General features: G+C 47.1%; 2 protein-coding genes across 4 annotated transcripts; both read right to left on the bottom strand.

Annotated features, from left to right (window-relative positions):
* Nucleotides 1–9,799: 9,799 nt before the first annotated feature.
* Nucleotides 9,800–10,480, bottom strand: LOC131816713 (keratin-associated protein 4-2-like). Its single transcript, XM_059149652.1, has 2 exons — nucleotides 10,428–10,480; nucleotides 9,800–10,319 (listed from the first exon to the last, which is right to left on the bottom strand). Exons 1-2 carry the CDS (start codon nucleotides 10,478–10,480, stop codon nucleotides 9,800–9,802), a joined length of 573 nt encoding a protein of 190 aa, XP_059005635.1.
* Nucleotides 10,481–17,224: 6,744 nt separating this feature from the next.
* On the bottom strand, nucleotides 17,225–17,875 carry LOC131816184 (keratin-associated protein 4-2-like). 3 transcript variants are annotated; one of them, XM_059148645.1, is made up of 2 exons: nucleotides 17,616–17,875; nucleotides 17,225–17,480 (listed from the first exon to the last, which is right to left on the bottom strand). In XM_059148645.1, exons 1-2 carry the CDS (start codon nucleotides 17,873–17,875, stop codon nucleotides 17,225–17,227), a joined length of 516 nt encoding a protein of 171 aa, XP_059004628.1. The 3 variants fall into 3 exon arrangements, with proteins under 3 accessions (XP_059004628.1, XP_059004627.1, XP_059004626.1); XM_059148644.1 differs by having other exon boundaries at nucleotides 17,225–17,699; nucleotides 17,751–17,875; XM_059148643.1 differs by having other exon boundaries at nucleotides 17,225–17,875.
* Between the last annotated feature and the right edge of the window lie 4,115 nt (nucleotides 17,876–21,990).

The raw sequence follows: 21,990 nt of genomic DNA, 5'->3' as shown, positions 1-21,990 counted from the left end.
CTTTCTCCGCATCCTCGCCAGCATCTGTCATTTCCTGACTTGTTTATTTTAGCCATTCTGACTGGTGTGAGGTGATATCTCATTGTGGTTTTGATTTGTATTTCCCTGATGCCGAGTGATATGGAGCACTTTTTCATGTGTCTGTTGGCCATGTGGATGTCTTCTTTGCAGAAATGTCTGTTCATGTCCTCTGCCCATTTCTTGATTGGATTATTTGTTCTTTGGGTGTTGAGTTTGCTAAGTTCTTTATAGATTCTGGACACTAGTCCTTTATCTGATATGTCGTTTGCAAATATCTTCTCCCATTCTGTCAGTTGTCTTTTGATTTTGTTAACTGTTTCCTTTGCTGTGCAAAAGCTTTTGATCTTGATGAAATCCCAATAGTTCATTTTTGCCCTTGCTTCCCTTGCCTTTGGCGTTGTTCCTAGGAAGATGTTGCTGCGGCTGAGGTCGAAGAGGTTGCTGCCTGTGTTCTCCTCAAGGATTTTGATGGATTCCTTTTGCACATTGAGGTGCTTCATCCATTTTGAGTCTATTTTTGTGTGTGGTGTAAGAAAATGGTCCAATTTCATTTTTCTGCATGTGGCTGTCCAATTTTCCCAGCACCATTTATTGAAGAGGCTGTCTTTTTTCCATTGGACATTCTTTCCTGCTTTGTCGAAGATTGGTTGACCATAGATTTGAGGGTCTATTTCTGGGCTCTCTATTCTGTTACATTGATCTATATGTCTGTTTTTGTGCCAGTACCATGCTGTCTTGATGATGACAGCTTTGTAATAGAGCTTGAAGTCCGGAATTGTTATGCCACCAACGTTGGCTTTCTTTTTCAATATCCCTTTGGCTATTCGAGGTCTTTTCTGGTTCCATATAAATTTTAGAATTATTTGTTCCATTTCTTTGAAAAAGATGGATGGTACTTTGATAGGAATTGCATTAAATGTGTAGATTGCTTTAGGTAGCATAGACATTTTCACAATATTTATTCTTCCAATCCAGGAGCATGGAACATTTTTCCATTTCTTTGTGTCTTCCTCAATTTCTTTCATGAGTACTTTATAGTTTTCTGAGTATAGATTCTGTGTCTCTTTGGTTAGGTTTATTCCTAGGTATCTTATGGTTTGGGGTGCAATTGTAAATGGGATTGACTCCTTAATTTCCCTTTCTTCTGTCTTGCTGTTGGTGTAGAGAAATGCAACTGATTTCTGTGCATTGATTTTATATCCTGACACCTTACTGAATTCCTGTATAAGTTCTAGCAGTTTTGGAGTGGAGTCTTTTGGGGTTTCCACATATAGTATCATATCATCTGCGAAGAGTGATAATTTGACTTCTTCTTTGCCAATTTGGATGCCTTTAATTTCCTTTTATTGTCTGATTGCTGAGGCTAGGACCTCTAGTACTATGTTGAATAGCAGTGGTGATAATAAACATCCCTGCCATGTTCCTGACCTTAGCGGAAAAGCTTTCAGTTTTTCTCCATTGAGAATGATATTTGCGGTGGGTTTTTCATAGATTGCTTTGATAATATTGAGGTATGTGCCCTCTATCCCTACACTTTGAAGAGTCTTGATCAGGAAGGGATGCTGTACTTTGTCAAATGCTTTTTCAGCATCTATTAGGAGTATCATATGGTTCTTGTTCTTTCTTTTATTGATGTGTTGTATCACATTGACTGATTTGTGGATGTTGAACCAACCTTGCAGCCCTGGAATAAATCCCACTTGGTCGTGGTGAATAATCCTTTTAATGTACTGTTGAATCCTATTGGCTAGTATTTTGTTGAGTATTTTCGCATCTGTGTTCATCAAGGATATTGGTCTATAGCTCTCTTTTTTGGTGGGATCCTTGTCTGGTTTTGGGATCAAGGTGATGCTGGCCTCAGAAAATGAGTTTGGAAGTTTTCCTTCCATTGCTATTTTTTGGAACAGTTTCAGGAGAATAGGAATTAGTTCTTCTTTAAATGTTTGGTAGAATTCCCCCGGGAAGCCGTCTGGCCCTGGGCTTTTGTTTGTTTGGAGATTTTTAATGACTGTTTCAATCTCCTTACTGGTTATGGGTCTGTTCAGGCTTTCTATTTCTTCCTGGTTCAGTTGTGGTAGTTTATATGTTTCTAGGAATGCATCCATTTCTTCCAGATTGTCAAATTTATTGGCGCAGAGTTGCTCATAGTATGTTCTTATAATAATTTGTATTTCTTTGGTGTTAGTTGAGATCTCTCCTCTTTCATTCATGATTTTATTTATTTGGGTCCTTTCTCTTTTCTTTTTTGATAAGTCTGGCCAGGGGTTTATCAATTTTATTAATTCTTTCAAAGAACCAGCTCCTAGTTTCGTTGATTTGTTCTATTGTTTTTTTGGTTTCTATTTCATTGATTTCTGCTCTGATCTTTATGATTTCTCTTCTCCTGCTGGGCTTAGGGTTTCTTTCTTGTTCTTTCTCCAGCTCCTTTAGGTGTAGGGTTAGGTTGTGTACCTGAGACCTTTCTTGTTTCTTGAGAAAGGCTTGTACCGCTATATATTTTCCTCTCAGGACTGCCTTTGTTGTGTCCCACAGATTTTGAACCATTGTATTTTCATTATCATTTGTTTCCATGATTTTTTTCAATTCTTCTTTAATTTCCCGGTTGACCCATTCATTCTTTAGAAGGATGCTGTTTAGTCTCCATGTATTTGGGTTCTTTCCAAACTTCCTTTTGTGGTTGAGTTCTACCTTTAAAGCATTGTGGTCTGAAAATATGCAGGGAATGATCCCAATCTTTTGATACCGGCTGAGTCCTGTTTTAAAACTGTGTATGTGATCTATTCTATAGAATGTTCCATGTGCACTAGAGAAGAATGGGTATTCTGTTGCTTTGGGATAAAATGTTCTGAATATATCTGTGATGTCCATCTGGTCCAGTGTGTCGTTTAAGGCCTTTATTTCCTTGCTGATCTTTTGCTTGGATGATCTGTCCATTTCAGTGAGGGGAGTTTTAAAGTCCCCTACTATTATTGTATTATTGTTGATGTGTTTCTTTGATTTTGTTATTAATTGGTTTATATAGTTGGCTGCTCCCACATTGGGGGCATAGATATTTAAAATTGTTAAATCTTCTTGTTGGACAGACCCTTTGAGTATGATATAGTGTCCTTCCTCATCTCTTATTATAGTCTTTGGCTTAAAATCTAATTGATCTGATATAAGGATTGCCACTCCTGCTTTCTTCTGATGTCCATTAGCATGGTAAATTCTTTTCCACCCCCTCACTTTAAATCTGGAGGTGTCTTAGGGCTTAAAATGTGTTTCTTGGAGGCAAAATATAGATGCCCCTGTGTCTTTTGACAGGGGCATTTAGCCCATTAACATTCAGGGTAACTATTGAGAGATATGAATTTAGGGCCATTGTATTGCCTGTAAGGTGACTGTTACTGTATATGGTCTCTGTTCCTTTCTGATCTACCACTTGTAGGCTCTCTCTTTGCTTAGAGGACCCCTTTCAAGATTTCCTGTAGAGCTGGTTTGGTGTTTGCAAATTCTTTCAGTTTTTGTTTGTCCTGGAAGCTTTTAATCTCTCCTTCTATTTTCAATGATAGCCTAGCTGGATATAGTATTCTTGGCTGCATGTTTTTCTCGTTTAGTGCTCTGAAAATATCATGCCAGCTCTTTCTGGCCTGCCAGGTCTCCGTGGATAAGTCAGCTGCCAATCTAATATTTTTACCATTGTATGTTACAGACTTCTTTTCCCGGGCTGCTTTCAGGATTTTCTCTTTGTCACTGAGACTTGTAAATTTTACTATTAGGTAATGGGGTGTGGGCCTATTCTTATTGATTTTGAGGGGCGTTCTCTGAACCTCCTGAATTTTGATGCTCGTTCCCTTTGCCATATTGGGGAAATTCTCCCCAATAATTCTCTCCAGTATACCTTCTGCTCCCCTCTCTCTTTCTTCTTCTTCTGGAATCCCACTTATTCTAATGTTGTTTAGTCTTATGGTGTCACTTATCTCTCGAATTCTCCCCTCGTGGTCCAGTAGCTGTTTGTCCCTCTTTTGCTCAGCTTCTTTATTCTCTGTCATTTGGTCTTCTATATCACTAATTCTTTCTTCTGCCTCATTTATCCTAGCAGTGAGAGCCTCCATTTTTGATTGTACCTCATTAATAGCTTTTTTGATTTCAACTTGGTTAGATTTTAGTTCTTTTATTTCTCCAGAAAGGGCTTTTATATCTCTCGAGAGGGTTTCTCTCATATCTTCCATGCCCTTTTCGAGCCCGGCTAGAACCTTGAGAATTGTCATTCTGAACTCTATATCTGACATATTACCAATGTCTGTATTGATTAGGTCCCTAGCCTTCGGTACTGCCTCTTGTTCTTTTTTTTTGTGTTGAATTTTTCCGTCTTGTCATTTTGTCCAGATAAGAGTATATGAAGGAGCAAGTAAAATACTAAAAGGGTGGCAACAACCCCTGGAAAATATGCTTTAACCAAATTAGAAGAGATCCCAAATCGTGAGGGGGGAGAAAGGGGATAAAAAGAGGTTCAAAAAGGAAGAAAGAAAAAAGAAAGATAAAAAAAAAAGAAAAGAAGAGAATTAAAAAAAAAGAAAACAAATAAGAAAAATATAAAAAATAAAAAATATTTATATTAGATAAACTCGTTAAAAAACGTTAAAAAAGAAAAAGGTAAAAGTTAAAAAAATTTTTTTTCTAGAAGGCGAGAAAAAAAACAAAAAATGAAAAAGAAAAAAATTAAATTAACTGCAAGACTAAAAAAAATCACAGGGAAAAAGCCATGAGTTCCGTGCTTTGCTTTCTACTCCTCTGGAATTCTGCTGCTCTCCTTGGTATTGGAACCGCACTCCTTGGTAGGTGAACTTGGTCTCGGCTGGATTTCTTGTTGATCTTCTGGGGGAGGGGCCTGTTGTAGTGATTCTCAAGTGTCTTTGCCCTAGGTGGAATTGCACCGCCCTTATCAGGGGCCGGGGTGAGTAGTCTGCTCGGGTTTGCTTTCAGGAGCTTTTGTTCCCTGAGCGCTTTCCGTAGAGTTCCGGAGGACAGGAATACAAATGGCGGCCTCCTGGTCTCCGGCCCGTAGGAGCCGAGAGCCCGGGGCCCCACTCCTCAGTGCACCCTCAGAGAATAGTGCCCAGTAACTCCCGTCTGCCTGACCTCCGGCCGCGCTCCGAGCTCACCGAGCCTGCGACCGGTTCAAGGTAACACCGAGCTGTGAGCTTACTGTCAGCTCTGTCTCTGTAGCCGGCTTTCCCGTTCCAATACCCGCAAGCTCTGCGACACTCAGACACCCCCGATCCTTCTGTGACCCTGCGGGACCTGAGGCCACGCTGACCCCGCGTGGGCTTGGCCCCGGTTTAGCCTCTGGAGTGATGTCCCTCAGCGGAACAGACTTTTAAAAGTCCTGATTTTGTGCGCCCTTGCTCCGCCGCTTGCCGGGAGCCGGCCCCTCCCCCTATCTTCCCATCGCTTTGGATTCACTTCTTTGCCAGTCCTACCTTTCAGAAAGTGGTTGTTTTTCTGTTTCCAGAATTGCTGTTCTTCTTCTCTTCGATCTGCTGATGGATTTTCAGGTGTTTGCAATCTTTAGATAAGCTATCTAGCTGATCTCCAGCTAGCTGAAGTAGTCTCAGCCTGCTACTTCTCCGTCATCTTGACTCCTCCTCTCTAGTATTCCTTTCTTAAATTGTAAATAGAGCAAGCACTTCAATTCACACTGAATTTATAAAAACTCTTATGAAAAACACATATACTTCATAGTGCATAAAATACACATGTGCAATGTAATAATTTTGACACAAACCCTCTGTACCTAATGCCCAAGTCATAAAATAGAATGTTACCTTCACCAATATAGCCCTTGATATGTTTTTTCTGGACCATATCTCCATCTTTCCACCCTACAGGTGATCGCTAACCAGATTTTTATATTATCTTTTTGTTAATTTTCTTCATGATTTTACCCCTTGGGTATACATCCCTAAACAATATAGTTTAGTTTTACATGTTTTCAAATTTTAAATAAAGGAATATTGATTCTTTCAATATTATGCAAAAATTCTGAGGCAGACTCCAAGAAGGCCTAGTGCTTTCCACCTCTTGATGTTCATGGCCTCATGTATTTCCCTATGCTCGAGTAACTTGCTTCTAAACCATAGCAGATGGCAATGTCATGGGGTTGAGCTACAAAAGACTGTGCCTTTGATCTCAAAGCCAACCCTTTTCGCTCTCTTACTGGCTTTGATGAAGCCAGGTAAAATGTGGGAGAGATCTTTGTGACAGAAAACTGAGCACAGTCTCCATTCACCAGCCAGCAAGGAAGCAAGTTCCCCACTCTAGTGGCCTTCCAGGAACTGATTCCTGCTGGTGTAAGTGATGTGAGAAGTAACTTCTTTCCCAGTCGAGACCACACTTGAGACCTTAGTGCCAGCTAATTAGTTGAGGATGCCCATCTGAGACCCATCTGAACAACATCAGGATTCCTGATCCACAGAAACTGTGAGGTAATAAATACATGTCATTTTAGGTGGCTAAATATTGAGATAATGTTACATAATGATGAATATCCAACACAGATTTACTTAGCACACTCCACATACAGCTGAGGAGAAGATTTCAAAAGGTGCAGAGATGTGGAAACACATAGTCACAAGTCCAGAAAGGCCAACTGGCTGAATATGACCCCGAGTAGGTCTTAGGGGCACTCTCTTTACTGAGGTAATAAGGAATCATTAAGTATGGGAGTCATCAGAATCAATGAGTAAATAGTTCCTATTCCTTGAATTCAGAGTCTGTGATAGGGAATACCATCAGAGAACTGACCTCCTAGGAATAATGGAGATGATATATCTCTGAAGCGTAGAGTCCAGTGCCAACATTTAATTCAAGGAAGTAATGTGGGTATAATGATGTGATTGCAAGCAAGCATGGAATGACAAAGGGGGGCAGAATGGGTGTGAACCTCAGGGATCAATTGTTGTAGGTAAAGAGTATGGTGTCCTTAAGAATAGGATATAAGCAGTTAAGTAGGTAATAGGTATACCTGTACATTAACCTCTGTAGAGTTAGGGAATAAATGAACGAAAAGATGAGGTTACTGAATCTGAAGGAAACTCAAGATCCATTTTACAGATGCAGACTGAGTCAGTTCTCAGACTAGAACCCACGGACCAAGCAAACCAGAGGCTAGTCATCTAGAATAAAGAGGAACAACAAGTATGTATACTAGAAGTTTCCTTACAACATTCCAAATGAAAATACTTACTGGGAAAGCTGGAGTACTCATGCATTTGCATGCAATTGAATAAGGGATATGAGATGAACAGGAAAAATAACTACAAAATGCTGGTATAGCAAATTAGAATACAATAACCCAGATTCCAGGAATATAGGAGTTCCAAGTGACCTCAGTTCCAAGTATTCCATTTATGGGAATTGGTACCTCATTTTACCATTATTATACACTCTGTATATTTAGGGGTCATGACTCTGAGAGAAGAAAGCAAGCTTGAGGATAATATGGTAAACTGATTACTTTGAAAACACTGGCAAGCACACTATTCACTTGAGATTCTAGTGGGAGGAAAGTATAAAGCACAGAAGAGAGCTCTGGGAGCCATTAGGAAGATGTTTAGCAATGAGGTGATCTACAGGCATTCTTTCTATTCATATTCCCAGGATCAACCAACTATGAGCAAGTAGTGTAGCCTGAAGGGGACGTAGGAATCATGGGCTCAGCACTCTCAGGGATGGGGTTGGAGGTCAGAGCCCCCAGGCAAGTCAGCTCAAGGAGCAGAGGAGCCACCCTCTAACTCCCTGTCTTGTAAGTTTTTCTAGAAGTGGTGGCAGACCCCATGGAGCAGGGTTAATGAGAGCAATCCATAGACATGAGCAGAGGCAGGGGTAGATATGGATATTCATTCGGGCGTCTTTTGCCTTAAATGCCCTGATCCACACGCTAGTGCAGAGTATGGGCTACGCATGGCTCACACTGTTTGCGTACACTGCTGTGCAGGGAATTGTGTCAGCCTACGGGTGGACCACTGCTGGACGTCTGGCCCCTCCCTTCTTTCTATGCACCAGGGGTTGTCCACGGCTAGTGATAGGTGATGTAGGAGTACATAGGCTCAGCCCCCTTGCCTCTAAGAGGAGCAGTCCGCTTCCCCAGTCCACACCCCTCATTGTGGTGTCGGAAAATGGGGGTGGAATTGGACGGAAACCACCTTTTGCATTCTTCTTCTTCTTCTTCTTCTTCTTCTTCTTCTTCTTTCTTCTTCTTCTTCTTCTTTCTTCTTTCTTCTTCTTTCTTCTTCTTTCTTCTTCTTTCTCCTTTTAAATGATTTTATTTACTTTTTGGAGGGAGAAACAGTGAGAGAGAGAGCATGAGAGGCGAGAAGTTCAGAGGGAGAGGCAGACTTCCCATGGAGCTGGGAGCCCGATGCGGGAGTCGATTCCGGGACTCCGGGACCATGACCTGAGCCGAAGACAGTTGCTTAGCCAACTGAGCCACCCAGGTGCCCTCTCCCTCTGTTTCTTACGCATTTCTCCCGATAGCTCTCCCTTGCACATCGTGTTTTAGTCTCTGGTTTTTTGAGTGCGGTGTAAGCATCACAGATGGGCACAGTTCCCCTCAAGCAGGCCTCCTCTAGGGAGACAGCTCCTAACATGATGGTCTGAGTTCCTCATGGGAGAGTGTCCTGTCCCTCAGGGGCGGAGAATGTTACTTTAGGAATTGGAGACTAATAGTCTAAGACCAAGTGTGCAAGTACTGTAGGAAGAAACAGCATATAGTGAAAAGATTAAGTGCTTCAGTGGAGATTCATGCTCGGGGTGGCCTGCCACCACGGTCACCGAGCCTGTTGTATGGAGATGTTTTGAAGGTCCTGATCCTGAGCTCCGGAAGGCTGGCGTTAGGGTGATGTCCGGAGCAGACTCCAACAACAGAGGTCTGAGAGCAAGTAGTTTGTTTGGGAGGTGATCTCAAGAAGTGCCGTAGGGAACGTGAAGAGATGGAAGCCAATCCAGAATGATTTCCAGAGCAGGTAAGCCCTGTAGGTAGCTGAGGTGCAGTCCTGGCTGAGGCCCCCGGTCTCACACCCCCCACTCGAGGGGATAGGGGCTAAAGGGGCTAGAGCACTTCATCCACCAAGTGCTGCCCACTGGTTGAGGACTTCTCCTCGAGACTTCCTCTCCCTAGCTGTGGCCTGCCTGCCAAGAATTTCCTCCCTCATCTAGACAAAGGGCTCAGCAGAGAGCAGCGGGGGCTTGCTATAAACCACCAGTGTCGATGTCAGCATGGAGAGTGCTGAGGGGATAGAGGTGGAAATCCTGAAGTCGTCTGCGGTGGACTCCCCTTTCTGCAGGGAGCACCAGAAATGCATCCGACCTGCTAAGGATAACAGTTCACGAGGGAAAAATAATGAGACACAAGGCCCTTTGATCTGTATGCCCGGAGACGTTCAGGTTTATTTGAGGTATAGGAGCATCTCTGTATGAGGAGACCTGGCAGGAAAGAAGAGTGTGCTTGGGATGACACGCTGGCTGAGAGATTTCAGGGAAAATGCAAGGTCCGTATTCCCTTGGGAGGGAGCTAGTAAGAAGGAGGTGGGGAGGAGGGTGTTGTTGGTGGGGGAGTACATTTGGAGGCCACGTAGGTTGAAAGGGCGGCCGGAACTGAGGTTTGACAGTTGGCCTGTCACGATTCCGCGCTCAGTGGGACTAGCTGAGGAAGATTGGTTGCTGAAAGACAGCGGGGTGCCGGCCAGGATCCTCAGCAGCAGAAGCCACTAGAGCAGGTTGGGGAGCAGCAGGTGGTCTAGCAACAGCTGGGGCGGCAGCAGCTGGACACACAGCAGCTGGGGCGGCAGCAGCTGGACACACAGCAGCTGGGGCGGCAGCAGGTGGTCCTGCAGCAGGTGGTCTGGCAGCAGGTGGGGCGGCAGCAGCTGGAGCCACAGCAGCTGGGCCTGCAGCAGCTGGAACCGCAGCAGGAGGGGCGGCAGCAGCTGGACACACAGCAGCTGGGGCGGCAGCAGGTGGTCCTGCAGCAGGTGGTCTGGCAGCAGGTGGGGCGGCAGCAGCTAGAGGTGCAGCAGCTGGGCCTGCAGCAGCTGGAGCCACAGCAGCTGGAGCCACAGCAGGAGGGGCGGCAGCAGCTAGAGATGCAGCAGCTGGGCCTGCAGCAGCTGGAGCCACAGCAGCTGGAGCCACAGCAGGAGGGGCGGCAGCAGCTGGACACACAGCAGCTGGGGCGGCAGCAGGTGGTCCTGCAGCAGGTGGTCTGGCAGCAGGTGGGGCGGCAGCAGCTAGAGGTGCAGCAGCTGGGCCTGCAGCAGCTGGAGCCACAGCAGGAGGGCTGGCAGCAGCTGGACACACAGCAGCTGGGGCGGCAGCAGGTGGTCCTGCAGCAGGTGGTCTGGCAGCAGCTGGGGCGGCAGCAGGACTCCTCGCCACAGCCCTGGTCAGAGCAGACGGAGCCACAACAGGAGTTGACCATGGTGTCAGAGGCTGGAGGTTCTGGGTGGGTTTCCAGGAAAGCGAAGGTCTTGAGTGTGGAAGTGTCTGTCCTCGTGCCGTGGCCTCTATATACTGCCCAAACCGGGTGATTTGTCAACACGTCTTCCTTGTTGTTGTTTACCCATTATTTAAGTAATTATCAGAGGCACAGCAGTGTTTGCCTATGTAATGGTTTGAGCTCGTGGGACACAAATTTTCTTTTCTAGATGGGATCAATTCTGTCAGGTCTGCTTTTCCTCCTGACTCACACCACTGGCATCTTCTGGACCACTGTCTTCTCCTCTTCCTCTGCAGAGGGCTGTTACCTGATAGGTGGCATTTGCAATTACATTCTTCCTCTCCCCTCGTGTAACCCCTAGCAGGATGGGATCGGGGCCAACCTATCTCTGGTCGTGCATTTCTTCCCATGGTCAGTGGGGAGGAAATTCCATGTGCATAGGGTGGCATGTGGGAAGGGGCATGAGACAGGAGGAAAAGGCCCTGTAGTATGGGTCACTGTTGAGCAATGAGGAAGGGGACAGCTGTCTATGTGTGTGTGACGTTGTTGACCTCTGCCACGGGAATGGGTTTTCTGGGGGGTCTTTCTGTCTTTGGGTCACGTTGTCTACCCTAAAGCCGTGGCAGGCCACTATCTGAATGGTTCCCGCCCCTGCCCTGATTCGTAGTTCCGGAAGCGTTAAGTTTGCGGTCACATATCTTTGTGTTGCCTTTCTCTGGATGGTCTTTAGATTCTGAAAGACGTCGCCTCATCTTCATTCTTAAGTCGTTCGTATTTAAGAATACTCTTCAACAGAACGGAAAGGAAATGTAGCAAAATACGAGTGTGCCTCTCCTCAGAATTTATTCCCAGACCTGGGAAAGGTACAGCACATTTTGTGTGTGTGGGGGTGGGTGGGTAGGGGTGTGGGGGGTGTCCACTGGAAATCGGAATGGATGTTAGCCAAGGTAACTTTGTTCAGTTACTGTTTCGCCTGCTCTACTTAGCGATAGTCCAACGTTGGGATGCGGCAGTCATCCGAAGGGCCTGTTAAATATGTCGGGACACATCCTCCAGGTTCTGATTACATGGGGAGCCTGAGGTTTGGCATTTCTGACAAGTACCCAGATGACGTTGATGTTGAAGTCCCAGGGACCATCCTTAGAGACGTACTCCTCTATTCTGTTCGTTCGTGCTTTGAGCAAGTGCCTCTGTCAGGTTCCTCACCACTGCTTTTCGATTATAGGAAGCACCCCCCACCGCCCACACACACAACTGCAACATGCCATGCAAAGATCCAGAAGAGCCCATAGTAGTGTCATTTAACTAAGTTGAAGGCCAAGTGGGCAAGATGACAATTTGTTAAGGACAGAGATTTATTCACAAAGAAATAATGTCGTCACTCTTTCTTGTTTGCCTTTTATGATTGATTTTCTGAATTTGGTGGACTTGACACAGAATGAAGTTAAAAAATCCTTCGTGTAGTCAACCATAGTGGTGAATTTTGATACACAGAAGCCCATCCGTGTAATCCCCGCACCTGTCGGGATAGAACATTTCCATTATACTGGACGGGCCCCACCTGCCCTTTAGTAACGTCCTCTCAGTCACCGAGGTGATTGCTGTTTCAGTAGGTTTTCTTTTACCATGGATCTCTTTTGATCTGGAACATCAAACAGACACTACATCTAGGTCTAGTGTGCATGCCTGTGTGTGTGTGTGTGTGTGTGTGTGTGTGTGTGTGTGTGTACATACACTTCATATAGTCTGCAGAATTTCTTTTTGGTTGGGCACCATTGACTTGGCTTCTGCCTGTAAGAATCTCTGATGTTGATGCACATGTATCACTAGTTCAGTCAGTGCCGTCCTAGTGACGTTCCAAGACTCCTTTGAAGTCATAGCTTTAAATTTCATGGTAGGGTGGCCATCCAATCCTAAAGGTAAGCTTTCATTTTAAATCTTAAATAGAGTATGGGTTTCAGTTCACCCTAAATTTTTAAACAATTCTTTCATCTGATGGAAAATGCATAGGACAGAAAAATATGTGACCTATAAGAGCAAAAGATACAAAACAGTTATGGAGCAAATATTTGTATAGCCAAAGCTTGAGTCACGGAATAGAACTTTGTTGCCACCAAGAAGGCTCTTGATATGTCCTTTGTTGACCAGAGTCGTTTTTTCGATGCTACAGATGATTACCGTGCTGATTCTTCAAGTAACGTTTTCATTCATTTTCCTTATGGTTTAATGAGGTAGGTATGCACACCTAAAGAGCATAGTTTGATTTTCATATGTTTCTGATTTTTAAACAGAGAATTCTGATTTGATTTTTTTCACTCAGTATTATGGAAGACTTCTGGTAGGCAGACTCCATGAAGGCCTTCAAGAGGCTATCCACCGCTTGGTGTTCACGGTCTCCTGTATTTCTCTCCCGTCAAGTAACGTGCTTCTAAACCATGGCAGATGGCACCATCAAGGGGCTTAGTTACCAAGGACTGTGACTTTCATCTCAAAGCCAACCCTTTCTTTGTCTCTGTCTCTCTCTCTCTCTCTCTCTGGCCTTGATGAAGCTGGTACAATGTGAGAGAGATCCTTGCAGCAGAGAACTGAGCACGGTCTCCATTCACCATCCAGCAAGGTAGCAAGGTCCCCACTCTAGCGGCCCTCAAGGAACTGAATCCCGCCAGTGAGCATGTAAGTGAAGTGAGAAGTGTCTTCTTCCCCAGTGGGGCCCTCACCTGAGACCCCAGTGCCAGGCAGCACCTTGCGTGCAGCCCTGGGAAACCCTGTGAAATGGAGGGTCTAGGTGGGCCGTCCCTCCCGAGATATCAGAGCGTCAGAAACCGAGATCATAAATGAGTGTCACTTGAAACAGCTAAATTTTGCGGTAATACTGTGTAAGAATGGATAGCCAGAACAAATTCATCTAGGACGACTGCACACACAGGTGAGAAAGGAGGAATTACAAAGTGCAGAGAAGGGGTGCCTGGGAGGCTCAGCGAATTAAGCCTCTGTCTTGGGCTCAGGTCACGATCTCGGGGTCCTGGGATCGAGCCCTGCATTGGGCTCTCTGCTCAGCAGGGAGCCTACTACCCTCTCTCTCTGCCTGGTTCTCTGCCTACTTGTGATCTCTCTCTGTCTCTCTGTCTCTGTCTCTGTCTAAAAAATAAATAAATGAATAAATAAATAATCAAAAAAAAATGAAGAACCATGCAGAGAATGAGAAGTGCTAAAACTGATGTAGTCCTAAAGCCAGAAAGTCCAATGGCCTCGATTCCCTAGGAGAGGTCTGGGGGCACTCTGTTTACGAAGAAATCCAGGAGTCATCAAGTATCGGTGTCAGCAGGTCACTGAGGTAATACTGCCTATTCTCTGAAGGGAGAGGTTGTGCTGGGATTGCTGCTGGGACCAGGAATATGCTCCCTTGGAATAATATCCAAGGGTTATTATCCCAGGATAATATCCCTGAATGGCCGAGTCCAGATGGCAGCATTGAACTCGAGGAAGTAATGTGTGTATTATTATGTGGTGGCCCACCAGAGTGGAATGCCAAGGGTCAGAATGATGTGAAACCCTCAGGGGCCTAACGATATGGATCATCGGGCATGGTGTCCTTCATAATAGGATATAGGCAGCCGGGGGCTGGGGAGGTGGACGTGGCTCCTGGGGGGCTCAGTCGGTTCAGCTTCTGCCTTGGGCTCAGGTCATGGTCCTAGAGGGTTGGGATGGAGTCCTGCGTCGGGCTCCCTGCTCAGTTGAGAGTCTGCTTCTCCATCAGCCCGTCACCCTGACTGAGCTTGGTCTCTCTCCATCTCTGTCTCTGTCTCTGTCTCTCTTTCTCCCCCTGGAACAGTCAAACAAGGATATAGGTAGCCAAATACGGTGCACCTTTGTGTGTGTGCACACACATACAACACACACACATACACACACAGAGGCGTGTGTGTGTGTGTGTGTGTCTTTAAAAGAGCTTAAGAATAAAAGAACAAAGGCCGAGGTCCTTGATCCCAATGGAAGGTCATGATCCCTGACACAGTTTGAAGACCTCAGGCTGTCCTCAGACCTATTAACCCATCAACGGAGAGCCCAGTCTTTCTGGGTGGAGGACCCCAGGAAGTGTCTATCATAGAATTTCCTTAGTCCTTGCCCAAGAATCTGTAGCCATTGACCCCTGGGAATCTGGAATACTCATATGTTGGCAGGCTGTTGGACATGGGATCTGTGTTGAACTGGACTGCAGGATATCCAGAACCTTTCATGGCCCTGTATGAATACATGGATCTAGAGGTTAGAGTGCAAGGAGAAGTTTCCACATCTTCTTCAACCCGGTGATCCATTTGGGGGAATTTGTGCCTCCTTCTCCTCTAATTGTAGGCTGTGTGCATCTAGGAGTCGTGTGTCCAAAGGAGGAAAGCTAGCTTGAGGGGAACGCGGTCAAATGTGATTGGTATGAAAACTCTGGCTGGCACCTTATCCCTCTGGGTTTCTAGTGTCGGGAAATCAGAAGAGAGCTCTGGGAGCCATTAGGAAGGTGTTTAGCATTGGGCTGATCTACAGGAGCATTCTTGATATTCCTATTCCCAGGATCAACCGACGATGAGCAAGTAGTGTAGCCTGAAGGGGACGTAGGAATCATGGGCTCAGCACTCTCAGGGATGGGGTTGGAGGTCAGAGCCCCCAGGCAAGTCAGCTCAAGGAGCAGAGGAGCCACCCTCTAACTCCCTGTCTTGTAAGTTTTTCTAGAAGTGGTGGCAGACCCCATGGAGCAGGGTTAATGAGAGCAATCCATAGACATGAGCAGAGGCAGGGGTAGATATGGATATTCATTCGGGCGTCTTTTGCCTTAAATGCCCTGATCCACATGCTAGTGCAGAGTATGGGCTACGCATGGCTCACACTGTTTGCGCACACTGCTGTGCAGGGAATTGTGTCAGCCTACGGGTGGACCACAGCTGGACGTCTGGCCCCTCCCTTCTTTCTATGCACCAGGGGTTGTCCACGGCTAGTGATAAGTGATGTAGGAGTACATAGGCTCAGCCCCCTTGCCTCTAAGAGGAGCAGTCCGCTTCCCCAGTCCACACCCCTCATTGTGGGGTCGGAACATGGGGCTGGAATTGGACGGAAACCACCTTTTGCATTCGTTCCTTTTAGACACCTAATATATCTCCCTCCGTTTCTGTTTCTTCTTCTTCTTCTCCTCCTCCTCCTCCTCCTCCTCCTCCTCCTCCTTCTCCTCCTTCTTCTTCTTCTTCTTTTTTCTCGTTTTAAATGATTTTATTTACTTTTTGGAGGGAGAAACAGTGAGAGAGAGAGCATGAGAGGCGAGAAGTTCAGAGGGAGAGGCAGACTTCCCATGGAGCTGGGAGCCCGATGCGGGAGTCGATTCCGGGACTCCGGGACCATGACCTGAGCCGAAGACAGTTGCTTAGCCAACTGAGCCACCCAGGTGCCCTCTCCCTCTGTTTCTTACGCATTTCTCCCGATAGCTCTCCCTTGCACATCATGTTTTAGTCTCTGGTTTTTTGAGTGCGGTGTAAGCATCACAGCTGGGCACAGTTCCCCTCAAGCAGGCCTCCTCTAGGGAGACAGCTCCTAACATGATGGTCTGAGTTCCTCATGGGAGAGTGTCCTGTCCCTCAGGGGCGGAGAATGTTACTTTAGGAATTGGAGACTAATAGTCTAAGACCAAGTGTGCAAGTACTGTAGGAAGAAACAGCATATAGTGAAAAGATTAAGTGCTTCAGTGGAGATTCATGCTCGGGGTGGCCTGCCACCACGGTCACCGAGCCTGTTGTATGGAGATGTTTTGAAGGTCCTGATCCTGAGCTCCGGAAGGCTGGCGTTAGGGTGATGTCCGGAGCAGACTCCAACAACAGAGGTCTGAGAGCAAGTAGTTTGTTTGGGAGGTGATCTCAAGAAGTGCCGTAGGGAACGTGAAGAGATGGAAGCCAATCCAGAATGATTTCCAGAGCAGGTAAGCCCTGTAGGTAGCTGAGGTGCAGTCCTGGCTGAGGCCCCCGGTCTCACACCCCCCACTCGAGGGGATAGGGGCTAAAGGGGCTAGAGCACTTCATCCACCAAGTGCTGCCCACTGGTTGAGGACTTCTCCTCGAGACTTCCTCTCCCTAGCTGTGGCCTGCCTGCCAAGAATTTCCTCCCTCATCTAGACAAAGGGCTCAGCAGAGAGCAGCGGGGGCTTGCTATAAACCACCAGTGTCGATGTCAGCATGGAGAGTGCTGAGGGGATAGAGGTGGAAATCCTGAAGTCGTCTGCGGTGGACTCCCCTTTCTGCAGGGAGCACCAGAAATGCATCCGACCTGCTAAGGATAACAGTTCACGAGGGAAAAATAATGAGACACAAGGCCCTTTGATCTGTATGCCCGGAGACGTTCAGGTTTATTTGAGGTATAGGAGCATCTCTGTATGAGGAGACCTGGCAGGAAAGAAGAGTGTGCTTGGGATGACACGCTGGCTGAGAGATTTCAGGGAAAATGCAAGGTCCGTATTCCCTTGGGAGGGAGCTAGTAAGAAGGAGGTGGGGAGGAGGGTGTTGTTGGTGGGGGAGTACATTTGGAGGCCACGTAGGTTGAAAGGGCGGCCGGAACTGAGGTTTGACAGTTGGCCTGTCACGATTCCGCGCTCAGTGGGACTAGCTGAGGAAGATTGGTTGCTGAAAGACAGCGGGGTGCCGGCCAGGATCCTCAGCAGCAGAAGCCACTAGAGCAGGTTGGGGAGCAGCAGGTGGTCTAGCAACAGCTGGGGCGGCAGCAGCTGGACACACAGCAGCTGGGGCGGCAGCAGGTGGTCCTGCAGCAGGTGGTCTGGCAGCAGGTGGGGCGGCAGCAGCTGGAGCCACAGCAGCTGGGCCTGCAGCAGCTGGAACCGCAGCAGGAGGGGCGGCAGCAGCTGGACACACAGCAGCTGGGGCGGCAGCAGGTGGTCCTGCAGCAGGTGGTCTGGCAGCAGGTGGGGCGGCAGCAGCTAGAGGTGCAGCAGCTGGGCCTGCAGCAGCTGGAGCCACAGCAGCTGGAGCCACAGCAGGAGGGGCGGCAGCAGCTAGAGATGCAGCAGCTGGGCCTGCAGCAGCTGGAGCCACAGCAGCTGGAGCCACAGCAGGAGGGGCGGCAGCAGCTGGACACACAGCAGCTGGGGCGGCAGCAGGTGGTCCTGCAGCAGGTGGTCTGGCAGCAGGTGGGGCGGCAGCAGCTAGAGGTGCAGCAGCTGGGCCTGCAGCAGCTGGAGCCACAGCAGGAGGGCTGGCAGCAGCTGGACACACAGCAGCTGGGGCGGCAGCAGGTGGTCCTGCAGCAGGTGGTCTGGCAGCAGCTGGGGCGGCAGCAGGACTCCTCGCCACAGCCCTGGTCAGAGCAGACGGAGCCACAACAGGAGTTGACCATGGTGTCAGAGGCTGGAGGTTCTGGGTGGGTTTCCAGGAAAGCGAAGGTCTTGAGTGTGGAAGTGTCTGTCCTCGTGCCGTGGCCTCTATATACTGCCCAAACCGGGTGATTTGTCAACACGTCTTCCTTGTTGTTGTTTACCCATTATTTAAGTAATTATCAGAGGCACAGCAGTGTTTGCCTATGTAATGGTTTGAGCTCGTGGGACACAAATTTTCTTTTCTAGATGGGATCAATTCTGTCAGGTCTGCTTTTCCTCCTGACTCACACCACTGGCATCTTCTGGACCACTGTCTTCTCCTCTTCCTCTGCAGAGGGCTGTTACCTGATAGGTGGCATTTGCAATTACATTCTTCCTCTCCCCTCGTGTAACCCCTAGCAGGATGGGATCGGGGCCAACCTATCTCTGGTCGTGCATTTCTTCCCATGGTCAGTGGGGAGGAAATTCCATGTGCATAGGGTGGCATGTGGGAAGGGGCATGAGACAGGAGGAAAAGGCCCTGTAGTATGGGTCACTGTTGAGCAATGAGGAAGGGGACAGCTGTCTATGTGTGTGTGACGTTGTTGACCTCTGCCACGGGAATGGGTTTTCTGGGGGGTCTTTCTGTCTTTGGGTCACGTTGTCTACCCTAAAGCCGTGGCAGGCCACTATCTGAATGGTTCCCGCCCCTGCCCTGATTCGTAGTTCCGGAAGCGTTAAGTTTGCGGTCACATATCTTTGTGTTGCCTTTCTCTGGATGGTCTTTAGATTCTGAAAGACGTCGCCTCATCTTCATTCTTAAGTCGTTCGTATTTAAGAATACTCTTCAACAGAACGGAAAGGAAATGTAGCAAAATACGAGTGTGCCTCTCCTCAGAATTTATTCCCAGACCTGGGAAAGGTACAGCACATTTTGTGTGTGGGGGGGTGGGTGGGTAGGGGTGTGGGGGGTGTCCACTGGAAATCGGAATGGATGTTAGCCAAGGTAACTTTGTTCAGTTACTGTTTCGCCTGCTCTACTTAGCGATAGTCCAACGTTGGGATGCGGCAGTCATCCGAAGGGCCTGTTAAATATGTCGGGACACATCCTCCAGGTTCTGATTACATGGGGAGCCTGAGGTTTGGCATTTCTGACAAGTACCCAGATGACGTTGATGTTGAAGTCCCAGGGACCATCCTTAGAGACGTACTCCTCTATTCTGTTCGTTCGTGCTTTGAGCAAGTGCCTCTGTCAGGTTCCTCACCACTGCTTTTCGATTATAGGAAGCACCCCCCACCGCCCACACACACAACTGCAACATGCCATGCAAAGATCCAGAAGAGCCCATAGTAGTGTCATTTAACTAAGTTGAAGGCCAAGTGGGCAAGATGACAATTTGTTAAGGACAGAGATTTATTCACAAAGAAATAATGTCGTCACTCTTTCTTGTTTGCCTTTTATGATTGATTTTCTGAATTTGGTGGACTTGACACAGAATGAAGTTAAAAAATCCTTCGTGTAGTCAACCATAGTGGTGAATTTTGATACACAGAAGCCCATCCGTGTAATCCCCGCACCTGTCGGGATAGAACATTTCCATTATACTGGACGGGCCCCACCTGCCCTTTAGTAACGTCCTCTCAGTCACCGAGGTGATTGCTGTTTCAGTAGGTTTTCTTTTACCATGGATCTCTTTTGATCTGGAACATCAAACAGACACTACATCTAGGTCTAGTGTGCATGCCTGTGTGTGTGTGTGTGTGTGTGTGTGTGTGTGTGTGTACATACACTTCATATAGTCTGCAGAATTTCTTTTTGGTTGGGCACCATTGACTTGGCTTCTGCCTGTAAGAATCTCTGATGTTGATGCACATGTATCACTAGTTCAGTCAGTGCCGTCCTAGTGACGTTCCAAGACTCCTTTGAAGTCATAGCTTTAAATTTCATGGTAGGGTGGCCATCCAATCCTAAAGGTAAGCTTTCATTTTAAATCTTAAATAGAGTATGGGTTTCAGTTCACCCTAAATTTTTAAACAATTCTTTCATCTGATGGAAAATGCATAGGACAGAAAAATATGTGACCTATAAGAGCAAAAGATACAAAACAGTTATGGAGCAAATATTTGTATAGCCAAAGCTTGAGTCACGGAATAGAACTTTGTTGCCACCAAGAAGGCTCTTGATATGTCCTTTGTTGACCAGAGTCGTTTTTTCGATGCTACAGATGATTACCGTGCTGATTCTTCAAGTAACGTTTTCATTCATTTTCCTTATGGTTTAATGAGGTAGGTATGCACACCTAAAGAGCATAGTTTGATTTTCATATGTTTCTGATTTTTAAACAGAGAATTCTGATTTGATTTTTTTCACTCAGTATTATGGAAGACTTCTGGTAGGCAGACTCCATGAAGGCCTTCAAGAGGCTATCCACCGCTTGGTGTTCACGGTCTCCTGTATTTCTCTCCCGTCAAGTAACGTGCTTCTAAACCATGGCAGATGGCACCATCAAGGGGCTTAGTTACCAAGGACTGTGACTTTCATCTCAAAGCCAACCCTTTCTTTGTCTCTGTCTCTCTCTCTCTCTCTCTCTGGCCTTGATGAAGCTGGTACAATGTGAGAGAGATCCTTGCAGCAGAGAACTGAGCACGGTCTCCATTCACCATCCAGCAAGGTAGCAAGGTCCCCACTCTAGCGGCCCTCAAGGAACTGAATCCCGCCAGTGAGCATGTAAGTGAAGTGAGAAGTGTCTTCTTCCCCAGTGGGGCCCTCACCTGAGACCCCAGTGCCAGGCAGCACCTTGCGTGCAGCCCTGGGAAACCCTGTGAAATGGAGGGTCTAGGTGGGCCGTCCCTCCCGAGATATCAGAGCGTCAGAAACCGAGATCATAAATGAGTGTCACTTGAAACAGCTAAATTTTGCGGTAATACTGTGTAAGAATGGATAGCCAGAACAAATTCATCTAGGACGACTGCACACACAGGTGAGAAAGGAGGAATTACAAAGTGCAGAGAAGGGGTGCCTGGGAGGCTCAGCGAATTAAGCCTCTGTCTTGGGCTCAGGTCACGATCTCGGGGTCCTGGGATCGAGCCCTGCATTGGGCTCTCTGCTCAGCAGGGAGCCTACTACCCTCTCTCTCTGCCTGGTTCTCTGCCTACTTGTGATCTCTCTCTGTCTCTCTGTCTCTGTCTCTGTCTAAAAAATAAATAAATGAATAAATAAATAATCAAAAAAAAATGAAGAACCATGCAGAGAATGAGAAGTGCTAAAACTGATGTAGTCCTAAAGCCAGAAAGTCCAATGGCCTCGATTCCCTAGGAGAGGTCTGGGGGCACTCTGTTTACGAAGAAATCCAGGAGTCATCAAGTATCGGTGTCAGCAGGTCACTGAGGTAATACTGCCTATTCTCTGAAGGGAGAGGTTGTGCTGGGATTGCTGCTGGGACCAGGAATATGCTCCCTTGGAATAATATCCAAGGGTTATTATCCCAGGATAATATCCCTGAATGGCCGAGTCCAGATGGCAGCATTGAACTCGAGGAAGTAATGTGTGTATTATTATGTGGTGGCCCACCAGAGTGGAATGCCAAGGGTCAGAATGATGTGAAACCCTCAGGGGCCTAACGATATGGATCATCGGGCATGGTGTCCTTCATAATAGGATATAGGCAGCCGGGGGCTGGGGAGGTGGACGTGGCTCCTGGGGGGCTCAGTCGGTTCAGCTTCTGCCTTGGGCTCAGGTCATGGTCCTAGAGGGTTGGGATGGAGTCCTGCGTCGGGCTCCCTGCTCAGTTGAGAGTCTGCTTCTCCATCAGCCCGTCACCCTGACTGAGCTTGGTCTCTCTCCATCTCTGTCTCTGTCTCTGTCTCTCTTTCTCCCCCTGGAACAGTCAAACAAGGATATAGGTAGCCAAATACGGTGCACCTTTGTGTGTGTGCACACACATACAACACACACACATACACACACAGAGGCGTGTGTGTGTGTGTGTGTGTCTTTAAAAGAGCTTAAGAATAAAAGAACAAAGGCCGAGGTCCTTGATCCCAATGGAAGGTCATGATCCCTGACACAGTTTGAAGACCTCAGGCTGTCCTCAGACCTATTAACCCATCAACGGAGAGCCCAGTCTTTCTGGGTGGAGGACCCCAGGAAGTGTCT

The sequence above is a fragment of the Mustela lutreola genome, chromosome 15 (genome assembly GCF_030435805.1).
Source record: "Mustela lutreola isolate mMusLut2 chromosome 15, mMusLut2.pri, whole genome shotgun sequence".
NCBI lineage: Eukaryota > Metazoa > Chordata > Mammalia > Carnivora > Mustelidae > Mustela > Mustela lutreola.
Note: the sequence above shows the minus strand (reverse complement) of the source record. Positions and strands in the feature narration are given on the sequence as shown.